Source organism: Myotis yumanensis, unplaced genomic scaffold (assembly GCF_028538775.1).
Source record: "Myotis yumanensis isolate MYYU_CA2020_CCGP unplaced genomic scaffold, mMyoYum1.0.hap1 SCAF_9, whole genome shotgun sequence".
In the NCBI taxonomy this organism is placed as follows: Eukaryota; Metazoa; Chordata; class Mammalia; order Chiroptera; family Vespertilionidae; genus Myotis; species Myotis yumanensis.
In genome coordinates, this window is record NW_027223760.1 from 58,604,787 (window position 1) to 58,625,552 (window position 20,766).

The 20,766-nt window shown below is 44.8% G+C and overlaps 1 protein-coding gene across 1 annotated transcript; it reads right to left on the reverse strand.

The window, feature by feature from the left end:
• Window positions 1–18,298: 18,298 nt before the first annotated feature.
• On the reverse strand, window positions 18,299–20,433 carry TWIST1 (twist family bHLH transcription factor 1). The gene is made up of 2 exons (XM_070425144.1): window positions 19,464–20,433; window positions 18,299–18,944 (listed from the first exon to the last, which is right to left on the reverse strand). The coding sequence occupies exon 1, from the start codon at window positions 20,109–20,111 to the stop codon at window positions 19,506–19,508; it is 606 nt and encodes a 201-aa protein (XP_070281245.1). The 5' UTR covers window positions 20,112–20,433; the 3' UTR covers window positions 18,299–18,944; window positions 19,464–19,505.
• Window positions 20,434–20,766: the final 333 nt, after the last annotated feature.

The following is a 20,766-nucleotide window of genomic DNA, read 5'->3' on the forward strand; positions in this document are numbered from 1 at the left end:
GTTTATGTCAAAAACCAAAATTTTTTTTTCTTAACCAGAATTGGAAGTAGTCTATGCTTTATAATTCAGGTAAATTCACCTTTATTTTTCTAATTTTAAATATGCTTACTTTAAATAACTAATACATTTGGTTTTTACCATCTTTCTTGTGCATTTACAAAGATAGCAAATAATATGGCTGTGAATGAAGAATGCATTAATTAACTAATTATCATTGTTTCATTCCTTTGACAAAACTTTAGCTCAACAGAAATACTTTTAAAAATGTATTATTTATGTTATGTGACAATGCACTTTGAATAATACCATGAATAATACATAATTCAAGAACTGTCAGTCTTTTTATATATGCAGACAATCAAAATTGAAAGCATTATATACAATCCAATGAGATACTTTACTGTAAATTAAGCTTAATTCTGTTAATAATTATGTATTTAATAATTTATTTAAAAACAGAACCACTCTTAATATAGATGTTCTTATTAAAATTCAAAATATGATTTCTCCACTAAATAATAATTAAATATTAAAATGGAAACAATAAGTAAGTTAAGGTTTTTGAGGAATAAATTCAATACAATGTAATAAACCAGATAAAATGTTTTCATCAATAGAAATGCGCTCTTTATTAATGAATTTCAGTTTCTATATAATTATATATAAGATAATATTGGAAAATCGACACTTAAAAAATATATCCTTCGCAGCCATTGAACTTTTGCCTTCTGTGTTATGTACATAAAGGTGACTTTATTTCCTGAGACCTTATCTTTGTTAATAGTAAAATAGATGAGTTTGAAAGCATGGCTTCTCCCATACAACATAAGCAAAGATTGTACAACTAATGAGAATATTTTTGTCAAGTTTGTTCCATTAAACACATCTGTACCACACATCAAAATCTACACTGTGTTTTAGAAGTCTTTTGAATTTGTGACTTTTGTCTATATATCAAGGTGAGACAAGAAGTGGTGTTTAGGAAGAGCATTATTTTATATTGTGTGAATATCAGTGTCTCAGAAAAATAGTACTAACCATGTGTATCTTCTACCACATCATCCTGTCAATACTATTGGTTGTGTAAACATTGTTATGTCTATATGAACTGGGCACTCACTATCTTTCATTCTTCAGAGATCCATAAACCTCTTGGACACAGAGCCAGATAAGAGCTTCTGCATTAACTCTCAATTTCCGGACTCTTGAGGGCTTCGGCAGACCCATAATATTTCTTTAACATTGGGTTTTTCTGTGTGGTTTAATATTTCTAAAAGCAGTAAATTATTTCCAGCATATGTAAAAAAGACAAATTTCTCTGTGGTTAGTGACCACAAAACAAAACAAGAAACAGAAATACTTCAGAGCATGAATCCTAAGAAAAGTTTCAAGTTTTAAACCCTTACTTTGATGTCATATATGGAAAAGGAAATTTCGATGAAGAATTGTGAACTAATATTTGAAGACGTTTTGTAGGCAATATACATTTTTACACCCATCATTTCATTATCAATAGTAAGCATGGTAATTATTTGGTAAACATGAATACTCATCGTCTCTCACAGGCATCTAACGTAGCTATGAGCTACTAAATAAGATAATACTGACCAGTAAAGATATGTTATAAATGACTTAAGATAGACTCAGTCTTCAGTTTAAGGGATTAATAACAAATACTTTCTGTTAACAACAAAATAGCAAAGTGAAGCTATTAGCAAATGACGTTTAAAAGCAATGAGATGTTACTGATTTATCACTCCTTTTGTACTTGCTCCCAGATCTCAAGTTTTTCTTTTTGTTTTTTAAGTACAATCATTTGAAATTGAGACAGTTTTTGTATTTTTAAATAATGCTTCACTTCACAATTTTTAAGTTACAATTTTAGAAAATACAACATTTAAATATTTCTTATGGATTTGAAAGTTGGCATGTTACAGAGAAAATTTATTGACGTTATTTTACAATGATAATTTAAAAATTGTATTTTATTGAAGTATCATCAGAGGTATTAGATTATACAATGACAGAATGATAATGCTTGTGATATAATCTAGCATGCTCCCTAATTTTAGAGAATCTGATGCCCAGATAAATTCAGTTAATTGGCAAATGACACAGCTAGTAAGTGGTGGAGCTTAGAATAGACTTGTTCTTCTTTTTTCATTTATATCCTAAACAAATCCAACTCCACATCAGAAAAGGGACTTAATTTAGGGCAAATGAATAATGCAAGAAGACCTCATAGCCTCAAATCAAAGATACCAGTGCCAATTAAAACGACAGCAGTGAGGATTGATTGCTCCATGTAAGGAAAAAAAGAGCAAAAATCATACTTAGATTATCTAATAAAGCAGGAAAAACTCTTTAGCATCTTTGTTTCATGTTGCTAAACCCTTACCTTCTTTCTCAAATGTGGCCTCATTGATAGAGCACAAAACAGTGGAAATTCGTGAAAGAAAGAGACCATCAATGACAAAATGCAGTACAGATTCTAGACTTTCAATCTCAGGCAAAGTAAAATAATCAAGTGTTTTACTTTTTCCAACATTATTCCTGCTTGTTTATGCATATTTCTTCTGGAGCAGATCAAAACTAAGCTGAGGACCTAGATGGTATGTACCGATAAAGAAAATGGGCATATCACTTTGAGATTTCCACCTCTGATATATAAAACCAATGTTATATATGGAACAGCTTTTTCTAAACTGTCTAAATTACATATCTGTGTCTGTGAATATCTTAGCTTAGAAAAGTAAGAAGACACAGACCCAGTATTTTTTTTCTTTTTATATATAACTACCAGTAAAATTAACTAATGACAGTTTCAGGATGTGTGGTATTAGAATCTTCCAGAACATTTTTCTGGCTTTTTGTAATAATCCTTTATTATGAATGATAGGTTCTACTTTAGAATTTCGAATTGAATATTCAAAAAAAGAAAGAAAAACAAAACAATGAAACTTTTAGTTTAATACATTGTTTTCTTTCAAATGTATAATTATTCTCACATAAAAACTATAGTTTCATTTATTATATCTTCTCTATTAAAAATATGTACATATTCCCTCCATTAGCTCTTCTTACTGGAATAAAATGCAGCAGTTACTTTGCAAGCAAAAGCAGAGTTGGGAATTCCCTGCCCCAAACTTGACAATAAGTTTTAAAATTAAAGGCAAATTAGGATATGGTATTTTAAAGGACATTAAAACTTTAAGTGGAATATCACAGTCCCACTTGTCAAACACGGTGTTAATAGGAAATCATATAGTGCTGCCAAGGAGGAGTAATCCAGACTTCCTATTAGGGCTCTTTAGACTAATAACTATGATGTTAAAGCGAATGACATTGGAGATAAAAAGTAAAAAAACCAATTCCAGGGAAGAAAAAGACAGTCATAGATAAAATATAAGTGAAAATGATTTTAAGTTTTAAAATGTGCAAGTCGCTTAAAGAGTTAAAGTTTTATATAAACTTAGTGACATGCACACACACATTCTACCTATGCTCACTGGTTGAGATCAATACAATGTTCTCTTACATATAAGGAATGGAACCTAAAGATCACACTTCTACTTTCTATGTGCATGGGATATCCCTTTTCTATGTTAGTGGAATATGTAATTCAATTCAAAGCTGTGTGATTTTTCTGGAGAAGGAAGGCCCACACATCTCTTTATCTTCACCATTTCCCCTCCCTTGCATTGGAATCTTTTCCATACACACCCAAGGATGCCATTTCTTAGAGATTTTCATTCTGAAAGGACAGGGAACAGAAAAGTGGGATATCAAAGAAGAAACACAGCCATTGCTAATGGTCTGGTAGATGTGACTACTGTTTCCAACAGTAACAAAGAAGCCACTGTGTGCCCTCAGGTGAGTCACTTAACCTGCTGTGTCACAACTGCTTCACCTGCAAGGTAGATAATCGCCTTTGCCACCCATCTTCCTCTCGGGGTTGTTTTGAGAATGTCACAACTGGTCATTTCTTTGATCTGTTCAAGAAACACTCCGTGCCCTTGGCCCTCTGAATGTGCATACCCAAGTGCAAGCTCAGTTAGGAAACGACACCCACCAGGAATGTTTCTTTACTGAAAGAGACAAAGGGCAGCCAGTTGAAGAATGCCAGACCCAAACGACATCTTGAAGGTCTTTGAGATTCTCAGATGAAAGGCTTTATATAAAAATAAAGTATTATTACCTAGGCAAAGAAAAATGCACACATTTTCTGTCAGCATTCAAGAGCCAAATATGGGGGTGCCCTCTGCTCCCCTTTGATATTTCGTGTGCATTTAGCTTGATGGCAATATAGATAAATCCTCTATTTTGGTGCTATTGGACCCGGGTTACATTTCAGTGTGTAGAAAATGACAAAATGAAAGAGAGGAGCCTTTGAAAGAAAGTGAAAATAAATGTAATAGCCAAAAGCCAAATAATAGTCATAGTATATTTAAAGTCTATTAAAGAGCAGCAGCCACGGTATCAAATGCACACTCTCTCATCCTCTGTGGTCAGCTTACTATGTGGACCACCTGCCTTAAATTACACACATTCACCGCATCCCCGGGGGAAGGCTGGAGAAGAACAGGGGTGGAGAAGCAGCTTTCTCCATTCACACTAATCAGACCAAATTTAAAATATTCTTCGAATGCCTCTTTTCAATTCGCAATTGATTATATTTGATTCTCTAAACCGCCACTCGTGGGTTTGGAACGATGTGTGCATATATGCAATAAGGAAGGAACTTGGAATTTCAGTTTTCCAGTAGATACTGGTTGAATGAAAGGTGTAGGTATCAGTATTATGCTATTTTAGGAGGTGATGGGGCAATGTTTTATAGGGCAGGAATGGAAGAAAATGGAACCCCATTTGGCTGGATCAGGAGAAGAGACCCTTTTGGACTGACCTGCCCCATTTTGGTTAAGAAGCACACGTGGAGAGTCTGTGTCTGTGTCTTTCATAGAAATCAAGTGGAATCGATTTCACAGATATGAAAATGCACTGATAATACACTAGCCAGATTACTTATTAAACTGGACAACCATTGCTTTTGGGGTACCAAGGCTGCTACATAGAAGGGATGTTCACTGATAAATGGCACTTGGTCCATGTGGTAATGGGGCCTGAAATCAGCTCTGCTCTGACAGGAATGCCATAGGACCTGGAAAAATAAGGGCCTCTATTCTCATTCACACAAAGAAATATAGGCAGATGGCAGTTAATGGGCTCCATACAGGAAATCAGTCTAATATACTTAAGATAAATGTCTGAATCTCAATCCTATCTAATAAAGATGGAATATGCAAATTGACTGTCACACCATCACAAAGATGGCGGCGCCCAGTCCTTTCAGCCCCGCCAGGGGTGGCAGGCGCACGGTGCAGCCAGACCCGCCCTCAGCACCCCCCCTCCCCCAGCCACCCAGGGCTAGCCTGAGGCACAGGCAAGCCTTGGGTGGTGGCTGCCCAGCCTCCCAGGGCCGCCCGAGGCTCAGGTAACCAGGGCTGACCGAGGCTTGCGCAGCCAGCAGTGGCAGCAGCAGAGGTGTGATGGGGTGTCACATTCCCCTGATAGCCAGGTTGCCTCCTGCCCCTGAGGGCTCCCGGACTGTGAGCAGGCCGGGCTGAGGGCCCTCCCCCCTCCGCCTCCAGTGCATGAATTTTCATGCATTGGGCCTCTAGTGTTTTAATAAATGTCTTCTTTTGTACTTACTTGGGTTTTCAGTCTAAACATCAACCTGAGAGACAAGCACAGTATATGAATTTGTCCACCTTAGTAGTAGCAGGCGGTCATACATATAGTTATTTTTTGAGTCTTTTAGATATGGATTCTGCCTCTCTACCCCAGTTTCCTATTAGTATAATAGTGATATTAGTTCAAATCCACAAAAATGCCATGTGACAGGTGCTAAGCAAGGGGTTGGAATTATACTGATGAGCTGGATAGGCACCTGTCTACAAAAAGCTTAAAGTCTAATAAGTAACTATGAATCTAGAGGATATTGCTACAGATTGATGAATGTGCATTGGAAAAAAAGTAGTAAAGGCCTCTTCTCTTTGCTAAATGCAAAGTAGCCACTTTTGCCTCTCCATTCCTATGGTTCCACAAGTGAGGGGTGGGGAGGAGGCTAATTTTCTGCACCATCCCAGAATTTCAAAGCAAACAGAGGGCCTCCAGTGCACACACAGCAAATATACACAGGTAAGACCAGGCTTCTGTGATTAGAGGCTCCTTTGTTTGTTATGATGAGCCTGACAAAGTCACTTCTGCATAGCCTTTAGGACTTAGAGAGACCCTCAAGAAATGTTTGTTGACTGAATAATCACACTTGTATTTAACTGAAGGCAGTGTCACAGTGGCCACCCACGCAGTCTGTCACTTGGGGCAAAGTGCTTGGGAAAGAGTGAACATTTTGAAATTGCTTCTGCAGATCTAAGTGATATTTAACTCTAGCTGTGCAAGCAGACAATTGAGTGGATCTTTTACAGGAGGAAAATGAGTCTCTCACGGCTGTGCATTTGAGTAAGTTCACACACTTTACTTTGGCTGGTATTTTTCTGAACATGCCACTCCAATCCGGTCTCACTCAGGTTGCCCTCTGCATCCGTAACTCATGAAAACAAAACTCACTAGGAAAGCATGTCAGACATGAGCATGGCACCACAGATCACAAATTGAAAAGGCCTCTGGGATCATTTTCACTGAGTAAGAAACCCCACTTATGATCACTCTCCTTTGGTTCTGCTTCATTCCATAATCACTCCATGGGGCAAACTACACTCCTGGTTTTTCTGTCCAACAAAGAGTTTCTGCACATGCTAGTTAAATTATCTTGCTTTTTCCTTCAGTCTTGAATTCATAAGAGTATTGTTAGTGGCAATTATCCTTATAAAAGACAAAAATAATGGTCTTAGGGCATTTTTTCCCCATGAACTAGGCTTTGTTTCAGTAATTGCAATGATCAAAATAAAGTAAAAAGTATCCTGAAAGGTACACATATTCGTAGTATTACTATTAGAATCTGTAGGGTATATAAAGACATACTCATTTTCAATCTTAGGATGTGAAAAGGCAAAACAGCTAAATAAGATCCTGGCCTTTACAATTTACCAGGTGTTACTAGTATGTCTATATACAGAGTAGTGTGACTCATTTATAAAGAGACAGTTGTGGTCTTGTTATCTCTTATATTTATGCAAAACTTTGTAGTAAAAACGAGAGTGAGCCTTGGGGAGTAATTGCTCAGCTGAAAGATAATGGGTAGTTCTGGTACTCAGGCCAATTCTGGAATTGACTATCCCGTTTAAAATCTTAAAACATGCTCCCAAGTAGTAAAACGGACACGGAACTAGGCCCAATTAGTCTTCAGCAAATATCTTTAAACACTTTGGACTTCAGAGTTCTTAGTTCTAAATTAAATGGCTGAATTAAAGGACTCTAAACCTTGAGAAAAATGGAGACTTCATTTCCAATGGTAGAGGGCCTACTGATAACCAATCAAGGAAGGTATGTAAATCACCATCAGGCTAATGTTAACATCAGGAACCTCTTCTCTAGAGGAACAGATAACCAGGTACCCAAAGCAACTCTTGAAGGCATTAGAAAGTGAACCACAGGGAAAACTGGACGTAGTAACAATGGTGTCAAATCAGCTGTCAGGATTTATCAGAGGATTGGTTCAGACACCACAGCTGAGGAGCAGAGTCACCTGCAATTCAACCGTTAAGGTTTGATGTATTTTTAAGAAATCAAAAGTCCTATGGAAGCTCTAAGTGGAAAAGGTAGCTACTTATATTTTGTAGATTACTGCAGGTCACACACATCAGTCCTGCTCATCACAGCCAACTGCAGAAATAATGCCACCAGTGTCACCTTCCAGTATAAAGGACCATCTCTTAGCATGGAAGAATTACAGATTGGAAAGACTATTCGTAGGAAACATTTCAGAAGTCAATGAGTGTTAGCTATTGAAAAGCAATGGACACCTTCAGGCCACACCAATGTACACCTTTCCTCAACTCCCCGATGAAATACTGTTTGCTATCATAGACACTACAGTCTTCCACAGAATATAAAAGCCAAACTCATAGGAGTTCAACACTAACTTCTCCTTACACAGAATACAGATGACCCTTTTGATCACCAACCTGTCTTTCATGCTAGTTTTAGAAACCCTGTCAGGAAGAATAAAAATTTCTGTGGCTTGTGGGACTTTGGGGAGGGCCCAAGGTCTTGGCCAGTAAATATGAAAGTATATTGTCGGTTTCCTCTCAATATCAATACTTAGTATCACATTTTTGGATCCTTTAAGTGCTCCCATATGTTTCAGAAATAATTAAATTTTTATTGACATTTTGGCCTGTCTCCTAAAGATGAATATCCTTCAGCTGTTAAACATTTGATAGGTTTGAAGTTGGGAAAATTTTTTTATTTAATATTTTTATGCTCTTGGATATATACATGCTGAAAAGACAAGAGGTGACCTGAATCTTTTGATGTAGGGATCACAACTCTAGGAAGAAGGCAGTGACTTTCATACTAGTACATGTCCTTTGGGGGAGGGGAGACAATAACCAGTATGCCTTTTGTCATATGATTAGGCTTATCAAATCACAGTCGGTTCTACATAAGCCAATCAACTGACCTGGTTCCTCGTTTTGTAACGTTTTTGAAGAAAGCTTGTACATTGGAAAAGGAGATTTTTTTCTAAAGTTAATCTATTCTCTTCACCCAGGAAATCTGGCTTATTTTTCAATGGGGAAAGCAAACTGCTGACCTTCAGGTTACTAACTTCGAAGGGACTTGGGAGGTGGGACGTTGGAGGGTCATTAAAAGGTCTGAAACAGGCAGACACTGTCCCCCATATATTACAGGTTCCCAGCCTGTGGGATTAATCAATTGATTCTACGCAAATAACCTGGACCTCACTCAGAGCTCAACCTGGCTGTGTAAGCATACATTCCCTAGCAGTGCCCTGGCCTCCACTCTCCCCACCGTGGTCTCCAAGCCTGCGCGGTTAATTCCTTCCTTAATTTGCCTTCCCCTTGGGGAAAGAAGAAAGAAAACAAAGTTCCTCCTCCCCGATCACCAATCTCTTACATTTCTAAGAAAAAATGGATAGAAAACCTCGTTTCCTCCGAGAAAAGCGTCCGCTGGAGGGTAAGGCGGGTCGGGCCCATCTTTAGCTTCAGGTTGACAAATGTCTGCAGCGCGTTCTCAGCTCTGCCGGCCCAGGGGGGTCCCCTAAAATCGAGCTAGCGTCCGCCCTGTCTGACCTGCCCCCCTGCCGCGGCGCACATTTCAGCTTTCCAGCTTGCAGGAATCGAGTCTGAGGGTTATTTTTCCTGGCCTCGCCTAGCCCTTCCGAGCCTGCAGGAGCTTTAGGAAAGATATCGCCTCCTTCCCCCTCCTCCCTCCTTCCCACCACCCCCCACCCGCCGACGCCCCGACAGCTTCTGAGGGCCGCCTGGGTCTCCGCCCCGCGGGAACCAGGATTGCAATCCGCGCAGTGGCGACCAGAGGCTGAGGCCGGAGGGTGAAACCACCAGGGGTCCCACTGGAGGGCTATTCCCGCGCCGTTTCACATTTGGGGGTCAAATCGCGTTAACACCAAACCACCAACCGGGCGGGAGCAGGTGGTTAATTGCACAAAATAGAGCTAGCTGTAAGAGACTCACTTTCCGGGAGGGTGACTGGGTTTCCCGTAGTTTGGTCATTTAAAAAAAGAAAAAAGAAAAAAAAGGTCCCTCCCCCGTCCTGAGTTGAAAGGCGGGGAAAGGTTATCAGCTGCTGCCGGAGGCTGGTGCTCACGGTTAGTCAGGGCGACCGGCGGGCGGGCGCGCGGCGATCTGCAAGCAGGCTTCCCTCGCCCTGTTTGGAAGGTAAGGGCTTTGGCATCTGGAAGTGTCAGAAAGGAGCCTTTTGCCATAAATCATCCTGAAAAGCATTCAAATCAGACAAGCGTCTAGAGACCCCTTAAGACACTCCACCCCCAAAATCCTAGATCAAAGTGCAATCCCTGGAACCATAAACACCTATTATAACTAAAATCCTACTTATCTGGAGGATGCAAAGCCGAGGAAAAAGGAAGGGGCAAGGGGGCATTTGTCGCTGTGAGTCCCCCCCACCCCCCGCCCCGCCCCGCACAAAATCAGGAACCCTATCTTTTCTTAACGTTGTCAAGTGCTTTCTTGGAGTCAGCCAACCACAGCGCTGCTCAACTCGCGGAATGAGCGTTTCTGGGGTCCTGGGAACAGCTGGCCGGGGCGCTTAGCACGCGGGACTGGACATTCGCTTCTGCTTGTGTTTTTCAACCAGGAGAAGCAGGTGCGAGAGAGTCCGGGGCTTGGGAGGTGGGGGGCGGAGAAAGAGAACCCCTGCGGTCCCAGCGCGGAGGACAGCGAGCGCTCCTTACAGATTTCACTAGCGCGGCAAGCCTCCGAGCAAAGAACTGCGCGTCCCGAGCTTACCAAACGGATCAGAAAACATTCGACCAGTCAATTTCTAGTCCTCGTTCATCTCTCCCGGAGGCGTTACACTTTGCAAATTCCCGAGGGGGACGAGGACACTGGGAGGGGACCTGGGGGTGGGGGGGTAGGAGGTGGGAGGTGGGGGGAGGGAGAGGTCTCCGATTCTGAGAGCACAACTTTCTCGCCTCGGAAATGAAAAGACCCCAACTTTTTCCCCCCGGAGACTTCCTTGGTCAACCCAGACTCAACCGATTGTATTAAAATCTCAAGCCTGGAGCAGGGATGGCCCCGCGGGGCGTCCGTGGAGGAAGCAGAGGGTGGCGGGGAGGGGGTGGGGGTGGGGAAGACGGGGAAGCGATACCTCTCCCCCCACCCCCCCACATAATCCCCCGCTGGGAGACGCGCTGGCCAAGCGGGCCCCCGCCGAGGGGGCCTTAGGAACCGCGCTGGCGGGCAGGGACTCCAACGCGGAGATTATTCGACACGTGTCCTTTACTCCTCGAGATCCATTTCTTACGGGTGATTTATGCACGAGCCACTTTGATCAGGGACGGTTTTATCTAAGCCCTGCTACAGATGACAGACGCGGCAGCTAACATGCCTCGTCCGCTGCTGCCTAAAAGGTTGCTCCCCCCGCCTTCCCAAATGCTGTTGACTCTTCTCGGGTGATCCCCACCCCCTGCCTCTGCGCTCCCCTCCCTCCCCTCCCCCCAGCCCCGTTTGCTATATTAGCTGCAGTCTCTCCGTGTGTTTTAAGTCAACAACAACAACAAAAGCCCTGGGCAGGGTCATTTGGGAGCCAAGGAAGGCAGATTTGGGGCACGCCGGCCCCTGGGTGCCACGTGTGTTTGGAGTCCTAAAAAGGGCTCCAGCCAGGGACCCAGAGAGCTCGCTTCCAAAGTTCGGGTGCCCTCCTTTAGAAGAGAGGTGGCGAAGGCCGCCCCCCCCCCAACCCCGCCCCACCCCTCTCCCCAGTCAATTCCCAGGAGCAGGGGTGTGCTCAGAGGAGGGACCGGAGCCGGGCTGCAGAGGAGAGTGTCAGTCCGCGGTTATGTGGACCGGGACTCATCAGAACAACCACTTTGGTTTAATTGGGGAGGAAAGGAGGCAGCAGGAAAGGGGGGGAGGAGGGGGGGATCACGTTACACGTTACGGAACTTCCTAGTCCCTAATAGGTACAGGGAAATCAGCGGCGTCTCAGAAGCGGTTATATTAATAGTCGATGTTTTTGTGTGTGTGGTAGTAGTATTTCATTAAAACCATATCCTGGAACAAAGAGTTGTTCTTTCATATGTTCTCCCCCCTTCCCCCGCTTTGTTGTTACTCTGACAGGAGTTCTAAAAACAGGATTTTCCAAATCAAAGGATCCCTGGAGTCGTCTGCCCCCGGCCAGCCAGCCCCCTTCCCTTCCCTTCCCTTCCCCAAACGCTCTTGGTATCATTATCCCTGGACGGAGCTTTATACTCTTGATTCAGCCCGAGGACATTTAATAGCTGACTGGATTAAATATTGCAGACTCCAGCCTGGGCTATTTGAAAATCCGGGTCGTGGACTGTGCCTAACTTCAGAGAAGGAAAGCTGATCTATGGAGATGTGTTTTAAGTTTCACTCAGTCGGGGCCTGCAGAGAAGGAAGAGGAAGAGGGATTCTCTGCTCTAGATCTCTTTTATATGTGACAAAGTTAGAAGTTTTAAAAGGTGTGTGTTGATGGGGGGTAGCAAGAGAAGTCACGGGTGGAATGAGGCGAGAGGCTACCCTAGCTAGAGGCTAACAGAAGTTTCCTTCTGTCCTGATGTGCAAAGGGTTTATAAGAAGGTTTTAAAGAATGCTGCCCTGGAAGGTGGGCTTCTGCCCCAGGAATGGAACCCTTTGGTGTAGGGGTGCGTCACCAGACTTCTCTGAAGGGTTCATTGTCATTGCTAAACCTGTAACCCTGTTTGCTGCTTGCTGGCTTTGAACAATAGTAACAACTCCTTGATTGGTGTTAAGTTTCAGGCACAAAGGAGGAAAACAAATGTAAACTTTCTTCCAGCCCTGTGTTTAGACGTGGAGGTCTGCAAGCCCCAATGAAAGCCTGATGCAGCAGAGTCAGGGTGTCAGGGTCCAAGCCAACATTCCACCTGAGGTCTTCCTCCAGGATGCTTCGGGGGCTCTAACCAAATATGGTATGTACCCACAGGTAATAAATAAGGTTCCTCCAAGCATGGCTGATGGGTATTTAAAGTAAGTGGAATAGGGAGAAAAGATGTGTCTGTTTATGTGGTCTTGTGCATTTTTAACCCGGTCAACCCTTAAAGCTAATGTGATCACTTTGGATATATTTCCATTCTGACCACGCTTTTGGAAACCTAAAAAGGAATAAGATAAACTCTCACAGTAAATTTAGATTTAATATTGTGGAAGGAAATACCCTAACTTCCCAACTTTTAAATTTTGTTTGGAGAGCTGTATGGGTGGCTATATAATAACGATAAGCCAGGTGCAATGTCAACTTAACAGAGACTTAGGAATAGTGTTGCATTTAAATTTAAGTAAGAGTCACAGCAGTTCATTTAATGTGCAGTCTTAAAGGTCTTGTGGACAAATATTTTAAATCTTCATATGCACACATACATGGTAATTCATATTCACAATAACCTCTATCCGCATCTCTCTTAAGTAGAGAAAGGAATTGGACTGCCTTCCACAACTGGGCAACTGCTAATTCATTTTAATTTTGTTTATAAATGGAGCTTCCTTGTTGCATAGAGAAAAAGCAGCCTCCTATTTGTACAAGTCACTTAAAAAAACCCTTTTCAACCAAACCTGATTTAACTTGGTAAAAACCCTATTCCCTGGGCAGCTGGGACCTGCAGCGCGCTGGGTTCCACCCCAGGAGGGCGGGACCCCTGCTCATCTTTCAGCTCATCCAAGCATCTTGGAGGTTTAGGGTCTGTTAGGCCTGGCATTCCTTCGCTCTTCTTATCACTCTCTACCCCTTCAAAAGGCAATTGATTAGTTTCAGCTTTTCCAAACCGAGATCCGATACCTTTCTCAGGATCAAAAGTCTTTGAGAAGCCAAGAGAGAAACGTGGGGGAAGGGGATTGCGATGCAGGAAAAGGAGTAGGGAGATATTTGCCCTCCACCCCAACCCTCCGAACCCCAGGCACCTAGGGGCTGGGGGTGCTGGGCAGGGGATGAGATTGTGACTTCTCCTAGAAAAAGGCACTTCATGTAAAACGTGCCTTTCCTTCCCGGAAGCAAATATTTAAAGGAGAAAAGAGATACTAGAAAAGGAGGTTGATGATTTATGTCTGAATTTCCCTCTGAGCTTTTGCCTCCCTTGTATTTACAGGCGTGGCCCCCTTTTGCAAGTTGTACATCTGTTCTCTTCACGTGACATTTCATAAAAGCCTTAACATCTGGGCAAGATAAACTTCCTTCAGGTACCTGCTTAACTTTTCACTTGTGACACTTGCGTCACCCCCCCCCCCCCTCCTGCCTCAGTGGCTGGGTCTGGGGCTTGCTTTGTTCCAGCCCCCAAGCCCCAGGTGACCCCCCAACCCCCACCCTCCTGCGCCAACCTCTGCCAGGGCCTGTTTCTTGGGCAGGCCCCCATCCTTACGTCTCCCACCTCTGGTTCCACTCTGCAGGTCAATGAGGGCACCATCTTGAATCCAAGGAGAAAAGTCATATTTCGTTTGATTCCAGCTTCAGAAAAACAAAACAACTGCCTAATAAGCTACTCTCTAACTCTCGGGTAGATCCAGCACATCCCTCTATTCCCCTGTAAAATGCGCAAAGGGAACAGCTGAGGTTGACCTTCGTCTTTTACCTGAGCATGCATTCGCTCTCTCTGCTAGATGTTTAAACTGCATGTTTTACAGAAATTTAATTTCACTCGTTCCAATCTCTCCTCCCCCAAGAAGGCTGCCTTCTGGAATGAATGTTCTTTTTTTTTTTTTTTTTCTAATCTGGAATTTTGTTCCCCTGGCTCAGCCTACACGGCACGCAGAAGGACGAAGACGCATCCACAAACTTGAGAAGGGGGGAAAACACAGAAGGAAAAGAAAATAGTCCACGTAAACAAGCTGCTCCAGGCCCTCGCTCCGGCAAACCCCCAACGATCTCATTGCAGGGCGCCCACGAAATCCCGGCTGTAATTGAGTGTTTTCTTTGAGGTTTTCTGACCATGTGCTTTTTACCATGGTTACCATGACTCTGATAGAAGCTGGATATTCATTATGATCGCACCCCATCCCTTCCCTGAGACTCATCTCCGTGGCCCTTACAAAGGGGAATCTAAAGGAGGGGGCTTTTGTGCCAGTGATCTTAACCCGCCCCACCTTTCAGTGACCTGCCACATGCCCCTTCTTACTTTATAGACATCTGGGAATTCCATACATGCCTTAAACTCCAATTACACACCTTCTTCAAAAGACACGTGCTTTGATTTGCTGAGAACGTTAAGTGGGCCCACGTCCTGGGGTCTTGGGACAAAAGCAACTGGAAAATGTATCCCACCGCCTGTTTCCCGGGTCTGCCCTTGGCTGTTCAGGCAATAAGGCTAATGGATCCATATTTTTTTTGCATGGGGAGAGCTGGGTTTCGCGGTTTCTGGGAAATGGTGGGGTTGCCGGCTTTGAGAAATGACGAGGAAACCGAACTCTCCTTCCACTGGGCCGGCGCACTTTCCTTCCACTTTCGCTGGTGCTGGGGGTGGGGCACGCGTGATGACACACAGCAGAAAATTCTGGAAAAGTGGCCCCCGGGGAGCCCCCTGCTGACCCCCCGTGTGTCGCACATGCGGGCCTGTCTCTGGAAATCTGAGGTTGGGCCTTTGCCTGAAGCTGCTGCTGCTCCCCTCGCTACCGCTGCCACCGGGAGCCGCCGCCTCTGCGCCACCGCCAGACGCGGGGCCCGGGGCGCCGCGCGCGGCCCGAGGGGGGCGCGGGCCCCGTCGCTGACCCCGCGGTGCTGGCCCGGCTGCCACCCACGCAGGGGAGTCGGGGCCCGCGTCCCCTCCGGAGCCCGCTGCAGGTGAGGCTCCCGCTCCCCACCGAGCTCTGTTTGGGTTTCCGTGGCGTTTGTTCCCCGCAGGTTTGTTTGTTTTTCTTCAAATTACAGATGCAGGGAAAACCGCCTGACATCATGAGAGCGGGACAAACGCTCACTTTGAAGGATTCCTGGGCAGGACTTCAAGTGAAATCATATGCCTGAGAAGAACTTGATACCGGTCTAGAGAAAATAACCAGTTCTGAGTTTGCCAAACCGTGGAATGTGCAAAATGCTCGACTTTTTTGCAAGGGGCCAAGTGTCCCCTTAAAAAGCTCCACTATGACTGTGAGCCTGAACACCGAAGGCGCAAGGAGCCTGTGCCATTGTTGCGTGTGGGAAAGAAGGGCACACGTTGTGTGAGTTTCCGTTATTTTACATGCTTCACTTGGGGAAGGGTACCTGCTACTATGCATGAATTACCAACTGCATGTGCTTAGCAAGCCTGTGCACAAAGCGGGGGAATGTGTGTATATGGGAACAAAAACTTGGTGTTTTCTTATGACAGACGCCTGTCAATCAATCCTCACTGGACATTGTGAATGCCAACGACATTAACAGCAAGACCAAAAAAATTATGTACACTTTAAGCATTCTTACTCAGTTGCTTAGAATCCACCCAAGACAGTTTAATACAATATTTGTCCTCCAGTGAATACATTCTGGTTCAGACTCCTGGGTCCAGCCACCAGATGAAATTCTAACTTCTAAAACAGAAGTCATTTCAAGTGTTCTTCAAATAAGGATGGGTAGCAAAAAAAAAAACAAAACGAAATAGGAAATAATGGTGGAGGGGGGAAAAAACACAAGTGGCTTTACTTCTAAAACAGAACTGGCATCGTCATGGGTATTGGGGTTGGGGAGGTTGGAAATATAAAAATAGTCTGCAAGCTGAAAATTGTATTTTAATAGTTGATATTTCCCACACTGAATTCTTCTCAAAGTAAAACTAGCCACCACCTTGTTTTCATTCATTTATTTCTCTGAAAATCTAGGGGAAAATATTACCTTCAGTTCAGTATTTAATATTACTCAATATAAATGTGGCATTTGCTTTTCTCCAAAGTGTTTTCTCTTATGAAAAAAAAAAATGGAGAGAGCAAAACACCAGGAAAAAAGCGGCACATGGAAGACCACCTATTTTTGAAACTTCTGGTTTTTATGTCATCAGAGATAAGACAGAGATTACCTTCTCAGCAATGATGGTCAGCTCCATCCTGATGTACGTCAAGAAATCTGAAATATCAAATAGTCAGACCAAGCTAGTGAACAAGGAGTTTCCTCCATGAACAATTTAGAAAATGGAGGTGGTTGGATAATACACACCAAAAAGAGAATTACCATCTTGATGCTCATCCTTCCAGAGCACTCTCCTCACATTTCTGCCCTACACACACACACACTCACTCACTCCACAAATACACCCACACATAATTACTTCCCCATCTCATTATTTGGTAAAGGACTACCAAAACCCAAAAATTAATTCCCCAAGCCTTCACTCATCTTTTAATGAGTAAATGCTATCAGCCTCCTATGGTAAAATATGGTCTAAACTATTCAGAATAAATTTACAATATTGTTAAGTCAGCATTCTGTGAAGGTGTGTGGTGAGGGAAACAAAAACCTTTGGCAATATAATAACCTCAATCTGAGCTGAGCAAACTCAATCTGTTTGCATTCATACTTATCTGCCACAGTCATTGTTTGAATTAGGCAGAAAAATGACTTTCCAGTTTGAAAGTTTTTCTATTTACACTTGAATGCAGTAAACTGGCTGTAAAAGTTATGAACTAAGCAATACAAACTTAGCATTTCTAATGATACTAATTATAAAAGCCAGGATTTTCCCGGCCCAGAAATAACCAGAATAAAATAAAAATCAAATACCATTTGTCCCTGTTGTTTTACGTAACTTTATCAGATTTCGTATAAATAATGTTAACAGGAAAAAATTAGGTGTAATTTTGAATAAAATGTTTGCTAATGAACTGCCTAGAAAATGCATAGCTATAGCATTTAGAACTGTAATTGTCCCAATCGTTACCAAGGAAACTGAAAGTTCATGTTCTTTGTTAATTGTATCTGACTCCACATGTTCACTATATTTAAAGAAGGAACGTGCCTCCCAAATGGATAACATCAAAATGGGGAAATATTCTTAACTTTGGCTATCCTTTTGGACAAGCATGACACTAAATGCCATTTTCATTCACGAAAGAGGAGTTATTAAGCAAATTACTTTACAAATGGAATTCTCTTTCCTGCTGAATTAAACTTCATTATTTTCTCAGCATTTCTACTCACTGAGATGTGTATATAGGTTGATCATTTTAATAGCACTTTATGCATCCTTTCAGTGAAATAAATTCATTATCTAGAGTCCTCACAAAAAATTGCAGGGCACGGTAACAACGCAAGACAGTAACAAGACAAAATAGTGCTGGCTTCATACTGCTTATTTGCATTTAACTGTTTTATAACTGCCTCTTCAAAATATAAGCAAGAGGGGTGGATAACAAATTTCAAGTTTTTGCCGTTTGGGGACCTGATGCAAGATGGAGAGATGCTACTAAGCCCTCTGAACAACAAACTGGAATAATAATAAAGCTGTCTTTCTAAATCACATGCCTGTACCTGTCAGTAGCTAGTTTATTTGAGTTTTTCACTCCTTTGTTTATATTAGTACCCCTCCCTCCTGTGTGCCTCCAGAGTTAAACAAGCAGGTCTCTATCTCCAACTTAATCCTAAGCTTTAAAAATATAGACCAAACTCTACGGTTGTTAAAATTTTCAGTCATATTTATTTATTGCAGAAAAATAATATACAAAGATATTTACAAGACAATCATAAAAATATGAATGCATTTAGACACCGGATCTATTTGCATTTTACCATGGGTCATCAATAAATAAATAGAATGTTGTTTTTTGTATTTTAAGGGTTTTTTTTTTCCCCTCAGAGGAAGAATGAAAAAAGGAATTCACTGACTGTGATTTTTCAAGTCAGTTTGATTCTAGCATTTTTATTTCTAAAGGTGTTCTTAAAATTCCTCTGATTGTTACCATTTTAAAAAGGAGAAAAGTCCACAATGATGCCTTTCCTTTCAGTGGCTGCTTGGCACGACCTCTTGAGAATGCATGCATGAAAAAACAATAAAAACATTCTTCGTCATTAAAAACAAAAAAGGAACACAAACAACTGTTCAAACTTCTATCAGAATGTAGAGGTGTGAGGATGGTGCCGCTGCCCGTCTGGGAATCACAGTCCGAGGGCCTGTCTCGCTTTCTCTTTTAAAAGTGCGCCCCACGCCCTGATTCTTTGAATTTGGATTCTGCTCTTCTAATTTCCAAGAAAATCTTTGGCATATAGATTTATTTTTAGTTATCCAGCTCCAGAGTCTCTAGACTGTCCATTTTCTCCTTCTCTGGAAACAATGACATCTGCAAAAACCCAAAAGGGGGTAAAGTTGGTTATTGTGTAGGTCTCTGTGGCTCTTTGCTAAGAGTAGGGAGCCCTGTTCTTATCACCACCACCGAGAAGTTACGCTGAACAACCTGGAAGGATTTCAGCCCAAGGGCAAGAGGAAGTGGGTGGGCGGAAAAGAAGGAGGTGGAATTTGGAAACATATCGGTTGTAAAAAAGAACGAAAACTTGAAAGCCAAAAGAAAGGGAGGCGCTGGCCACTGTCCTTACCCATGACCCTTGACTCTCTCCGTCTCCCCTCCTGTCTGTCACGCACACTCACCCACACGCACACCTTCCCAAGGGCGCATCCCTCGCTCCCTAGCTTGACCGAACTGCCTCCAGGGACGCTGGGGGAGGAGGTGGCGGTACCAGGCGGGGTGGGGAAGCTAGAGGATAGCGGGGGGAGGGCGAGGAAGGCGCGGTGGGCAGGGACCCGCGGCCTGGCCGTCAGTCCTTCTGCCCCCTGAACCGGGAAGGGTGGCGCCGGTCCTTACCTAGGTCTCCGGCCCTGCCGAGGGGGTGGGGAGCTCCGCCTGCTAGTGGGACGCGGACATGGACCAGGCCCCCTCCATCCTCCAGACGGAGAAGGCATAGCTGAGCCGCTCGTGGGCCACATAGCTGCAGCTTGCCATCTTGGAGTCCAGCTCGTCGCTCTGGAGGACCTGGTAGAGGAAGTCGATGTACCTGGCCGCCAACTTGAGGGTCTGGATCTTGCTCAGCTTGTCCGAGGGCAGCGTGGGGATGATCTTCCGCAGCGCGGCGAACGCCTCGTTCAGCGACTGCGTGCGCTGGCGCTCCCGCACGTTGGCCATGACCCGCTGCGTCTGCAGCTCCTCGTAGGACTGGGGGCTCCCGCCGCCGCTGCTGCTGCCGCCGCCGCCGCCCGCGCCGCCGCCGCCGCCGCCCGCAGACTTCTTGCCGCGCTTGCCCTGGGCCGGGCTGCCCGGCTCCTCGCCGCCTCCGACGCCCCCGCCCGCGGCCCCGCCGGGCCCCGAGCCGCCGGCTGCGCTGCGCCGGCTGCTGCGCCGCTTGCGCCCCCCGCGCTTGCCGCTCGCGGGCTGCTGCCGGTCCGGCTCCTCCTCGCTGTTGCTCAGGCTGTCGTCGGCCGGCGAGACTGGTGAGCTGGACACGTCCTGCATCATCTCTCGGGCGGCAGCGTGCGGCCTCGCAGGCCCGGGGCAGAGGGGCGGCCCGGGGAAGAGGAGGAGAGCGGGCGCCTCAGCCCGCCAGCTTCCCCCGCGCGCGGCGCCGGCCCGGGCGGTGCGGCGGCGGCCGAGGAGGGACGGGAGGAGGGACGGGGAGGATCTCCGCGGGGAGGGCGCGCGGGGGAGGCGGGGAGGGAGGCGCGAGGGGGAGGGGACGGTGTGGATGGCCCCGAGGTCCAAAAAGAAGGCGCCCAACGGCCGCCCGCGCACCCCGCGAGGCCTCCTGGAAACGCGGCCGGTGCCGGCGAGCCCGCGAGGTGTCTGGGAGTTGGACGAAGGCGGCCGACTCGGAGGCTCTTATATCTCCGTGCGGGCGGAAAGTTCGGGGGCAGCGGTGTCATTGGCCTGACGTGGGGAGGAGGGACTTTGCGAAGTTTTATAGGAAAGTTTCCGCTTTCCAGCCCCCCTTCTCCGTCCCCACCCCCCTTCCGCGGGGTCTAACAATTCGTCCTCCCCAAACCATTCAAAGCGGACCTGGCCCCGGCGGCCGGCCCCTGTGCCCGCCTCCTCGCTGCCCCCCCCTTCCCTCCCCGCGCCCTCCTCCCGCGGGCGGGCTCCGGCTATTTTCTTCCGCGCCCGAGCGCGTGGGCCG